This window comes from Populus trichocarpa, chromosome 15, assembly GCF_000002775.5.
Source record: "Populus trichocarpa isolate Nisqually-1 chromosome 15, P.trichocarpa_v4.1, whole genome shotgun sequence".
Taxonomy (NCBI): domain Eukaryota; kingdom Viridiplantae; phylum Streptophyta; class Magnoliopsida; order Malpighiales; family Salicaceae; genus Populus; species Populus trichocarpa.
Genome location: NC_037299.2, coordinates 12,671,859 through 12,677,160, shown reverse-complemented (window position 1 = coordinate 12,677,160; position 5,302 = coordinate 12,671,859). Strand labels below are relative to the sequence as shown.

At 32.3% G+C, this 5,302-nt stretch overlaps 1 protein-coding gene across 1 annotated transcript; it reads right to left on the bottom strand.

Moving 5' to 3' along the window:
- Positions 1–3,360: 3,360 nt before the first annotated feature.
- LOC7456665 (uncharacterized) lies at positions 3,361–4,617 on the bottom strand. Its single transcript, XM_002321731.4, has 2 exons — positions 4,171–4,617; positions 3,361–4,059 (listed from the first exon to the last, which is right to left on the bottom strand). Exons 1-2 carry the CDS (start codon positions 4,186–4,188, stop codon positions 3,577–3,579), a joined length of 501 nt encoding a protein of 166 aa, XP_002321767.4. The 5' UTR covers positions 4,189–4,617; the 3' UTR covers positions 3,361–3,576.
- Positions 4,618–5,302: the final 685 nt, after the last annotated feature.

Sequence of the window (5,302 nt, the reverse complement as noted above, 5' to 3'; positions counted from 1 at the left end):
AATTCTTATTATGTAAAAAATTTAAATATCCGTATCTTATTGTAATATTTATTATTCAACACAAATTTTATAATATATATATTCTAAGCTATATATACATTTAATAATGACATAATTATAAATGCTATACACGTGTATTATGTCAATATTAGAGTATACATGTATTAATTGAATTAAAAAAATATAAATATTTTATATATGAGAAAAATATATATATTTCAAGATGAGTTTGGATCAGGTTTTAAATCAGGTTTAGTATTACTAATATTCTTTTTACTATTAATTCAAGTTGAGTCGGTCCAATTTAATATTTATTGAGTTTAGGTTAAAATGCCATCCTTAATCCTATTAAATCAAACCTTCCATTTTAAGAGATAAAATACTTCTGCATCTAATCCGTATTGAGCCTCACGCCAAGTTGGTCCAGGATAATGAGAACAAGGATTTCTGGGGCAAATCCATTAGAGGATTGGATTCTGAAAAGATTATTATTAATAATAATATTCCATCCTATCAGGCACGTGCTATTATTGGCCCACTGGGCTCTGGTCAATATATATTCCAGCCCTTTATTCTCCATTTCCATCCTTCGTTGACTTACCAAATGAATACCTTCCTCACACGAGTCAATTGCATGGATAACGAATCCCCAGCGGAATATATTAAAAAAAACTAATTGGATTTGGAAAAAACCTGTAGTTCCATATTTAGTATATTGTTAGTATAGTGTTTATTGAAATACTGTGATGATATTCTTATTCTTTTATACAAAAAAATCTAACACTAGCTTTTAATAGTAGATTTTTCTTTTCAATTTTATCATTTAATCAAGTATAAAATTTATTTTATATTTTAATTTTGATCCTCATTCTTTTAATTGTTATTTTTTAGATCATTTTGTGTAATTGAAATTCTTTTTTCAATTTTATCCTTCAATATTTGATTGATTGAGAATTAAACTTCATGATTTTTACATATAGAGTGCTTTGGGTCTAATGACACGGGTCACAAATTTAAAATTTAACACAATTTTTTTTTTAAAAGAGCTTTATAATTCTCTTTATTTTCTTATTTGTTATTACATTCTCATGATCTAGGTAGCGAATTTGACGAGATATTTCAGGTTAGCTTGATCATGATTACCGAGATTACAAGTTTATCATGCTAGCTCATGTTAACCAGGACTAGTTTTTTTATGTCCTTTTTATCCCCATTTTGTTCTTCAATATTTAATGGTATGTGGATTAAGATATTTTTTTTTCTCTCAGGTTATCCTAATCACTTTTCATTTCAAATTTAATCAATTTGTCACTTATTTTTTATCTAATTAAAATAAAATCAATTTACTCAACTCAGTCGTATCTATGATCCAAGTAACATATATATATATATATATATTAGAACATACTTGTGGAATATTAACATTTTTTTTTTGCGCAAAAAAATAATCCAACCCTGTAGTGGAGCATGGCATCGAGACTAGTCTTAACTAAAACACTATTGTTTTTTTTTAATGATGCTTTATTGTTCATATAAAAAGTAAAGTATTTATTTTAATATGTTTTCTTAATTGTTTATATAACAAATCTAAGTTGTAGTTCAATCAGTTAAAACGTGTGACAACCAAGAGGTTGTGGGTTTGAGTGCTAGTGGACGTGCTTATTTTGTTTTTGAAAAAAATAAGAAGTGGACGACTTAATCATTTTATAAAAAATCCAAGTTGGAGCTCAATCAGTTAAAACACGTGACAACTAAAAGGTCGTGGGTTCAAGCGCTTGTAGGTGCATTGATTTTCTTAATTGTGTGACAAACACACCCCTTAATTAAAAATAAAATAAAAATAAATGAGGACCGGGTGTCCGATCATGACATGCTAATTGAGCGTGGGCCAAGCATGAGCATGGCCCTTTAATGACTCTCTCTCTCTCTCCCCCTTCTTTTTTTTTTTTGTTGCCTTTTTTCTTTGTTTTTGTTTTTGAACACTTTAAGAATTTTTGTTTTTTTATCAAATTCACTTAATCTTTAATTTTAACAAGATTTTTAAATATTATTATAATTTTTTATTTGAATTTTTATATTTTTCTCAATTCTTATGTATTTGATTTGAAAATAATACTAATAATAAATTTGTTCATTGAAATTCGATTGAAATGAATGGTTTATTATTAAAATATTTAAATAGATTTGAAACATGATTTTATCACATCTATAGTTTTTTAAGCATTTAATCACACATGTTTTGATATTTTTTAAAACATTTTTTAACAATTATATATATATTTTTTAAACAAAAATAATATTTTCAGTTTAAAGTATTGTATTGGCTAAAATAAACAAGAGATATATTAATAAAAAAAATATTATCTTTAAATAAATTCAAAACAAATGCATTTTTAGGTTTAATGACAATGCCAAAATAATTTCAAGACTTGTAATTTTTTTTTATGTTTTAAAGATTTTGGATCCTCTAGTTGGTGTTCAAAATCATTAATCATCCATGTATAGACGAGGTTTACTATAATGTAAGCTTCAATGCAATATTTTTTTTTTAATTAACGTAAGTGTCTGGGTTAACTTGCGCGTACCTCGACTAATCCAATGGGCCCTAAAGTTAACGAACATGTAAGCCTCTAGTGGCCTTGAAGTTTACGAGACTCGAACTGATGACTTATAGGGAACAAACTTAGGATCCGACCAGTTGAGTTACACCCCTTAGGGTTGCTTCAATACAATATCTTGTTCTTATTAGATGTTACAAGATATATAAATACCATAGTTATTAAATTTGGTTGGTCCAGTTAGTTGATCCAAAAAATCCATATCCAGGAGTTTGACCTCAACAAATTTCAACTTAAATTGGTTTTAATATTTGAATGACCTAACATGTTGATTTATGATCAAACTAAAACCAGTATAGACTTAGTTGAATCAACACCAATAACTTTTATGAAAAAACAAAACAAAATTGCTTTGATAAAAAATTATTATTCTAATATAACCTTTTAACTCACAAGTTAACCCGATAACTTAGTAACTGGGAGCTTTTTGCTAGGGTAGAACTCGTATCGGGTCAAACAAAGTAAAGACTATTAGATTGTGTGTAATTGTTAAACCAAGATGTAGTTTTATATCATTCATCAGCTTTAAATAAGCTTCCAGCAAACTTAAAATCATTTATGTTAGGAATGGGAAATATGGGTCACCTGGTGCAAGAGTTTCAAGAAACAAGCTGCATAGGTTAAAAAAAATAAAAATAAAAAAATCGTGCACGACATAAAGTCATAAATCATCTGTGTACACCATACACGAGAGTCCTAAATTAAACCCATCTATCCATTAAACACATTTAAAAATTAAAAATAAAGCTTAAAGGCTGAGCCCAAAGTCTTAGAAGAATTTGGGCAATAGACTTTATTTTAATCACTTGTATTTACAATCGCATAGGTTAAGTAAGGAGGTCCAACATACTCCCTCCCTCCTGCACAAGCAGGGGGTTAACCCCAAGAAAGAACATCAGAAATGGAAAAAAAAAAGGAAAAAAAGAGAGCAGAAGAGATGCATTTTTTCCAGAACAGCTCAAAGCTGTGATTTAGGATCAATCCCAACATCTTTAAGGGTCTCAGCACGAGGCTTTTGAGCGAAAACGTCTTTACGAGAAGGATCAGGCAAATACTGGAGCCCATTGTGATCAAACTCTTGAACATGTGCTACTTTCCTGAAGAAAGATTTCCTGATAAACTTATCAGCTTCATCCACCACTTTATCAGGATCAACCACTTCAGGTACAGTCTCTCTTGTCTTCTTCCTTACACGAACATTCGGTGCATACAGTACTTGTTGCTTGGCAGTGTAAAGACCAAGAGATATTGAGACAGTTATCATCCCTATTGCTACATAAACTGGCACAAAGTCACCTCTTACCTTCTTGCTGTGCTTGCTTTCTTGATGATACTGATGTCCGAATTGATCAGCTGTTTCTGCATATTTCAGTTTTGGTGGGGTTGATGTTGCATATGTCGCCGTTCCTCTTAAGCGACTAGCCATTGATTTCCAATAACCCTGCAAACCATATGAAGCAAATCAAGTCAGAAACTAAGTACATGCATAAATACACTTAGAAAATGAGGTCAACATTGTGATTAAAATGAAAATTAGTGATAATTCACCTACCATTGATCTAACAGCCATGATGGGAGTGATGAGAAATGTTGTCTGAGGTGTAAAACACTAAGGTTGGGCGAGATGAAGATTCTAAGCCTTGCTTGCTTGCTGAAGGAAAGGGTTTGGGTTCTTGGGGGTATAAAAAGGGCAGGATGATTAGAAGGAGAGAATTATAGAGCCACGTAGCAGAGCGTGGATCCTGAAGTGACATATGTTGAAGTGTTAGCAAGACAGCACCCAGTAGATGGCTCAGGAAGTGGCACGTCGTGTCCTACTACAGCCTTTTGTAATAATATGACAGAAGGATCCTTATCCAATGAAGAGTTTCCCCAAGCACCATTGGAAACTATCTTTGAGAGCAGAAGGTCTTAGAGGGGTCAAGTGAGGTCCTTCACTCTCTGTTCTTGTTCAAGGAAAGAAAAAACTGGACTGGCCTTTTGCAACCGGCGAGCTACACTAAACTCTGCAAATGTTGCCTGAAACACATTAAACATCCAAGAAATGTTATAAAGAAATTTTTAGCACCACTCTCATTCCTGTTCTCCTATAAAGTAATAACCATATGGTATATTCCGAAGGATATGAATCTTCTCTTATGTTCTACAGTATATAGAAATACTATCCACAACTCTTGAGCCATGTTCCATTTCGATATTTGCTGATATTTTCACTATAACTTATCAATAGATTCTCTGCCCGCTTGGACCAAGTACACCCAAATCGATCATAGGATGCTGATGCAAAGCCATCCCCAAATGCTTTTTTTTTTGGTTTTGCAGAAGAATTGGAAATACAGGAGACTGGAGCTGGAAACCTAGCAGCGAAAATACTCCTGCATTCAACTAACAAAAGTAACCTATTAATCTAATACACAGAAACTAGACCAGTAACAACTTGTGCTTCGCTGCTTTCTCTGGAATCTCAACATCCCCATGTATCCGACGCCCTCCAAGCAAACCACTCCACACAGACATATCACCACCCTTAGGAATATCCTTTATCATTTCCGTCACTTCTTTGATCAACCCAGCTCGCCCAGCCAAATCAGCCATGCACCCGTAATGCTTGGGCTCTCGAGGGACTCCATAAACAGAATCCATCTCATCAAAAAGCTTCCTTGCTTCATCTTCAAGACCCTCAT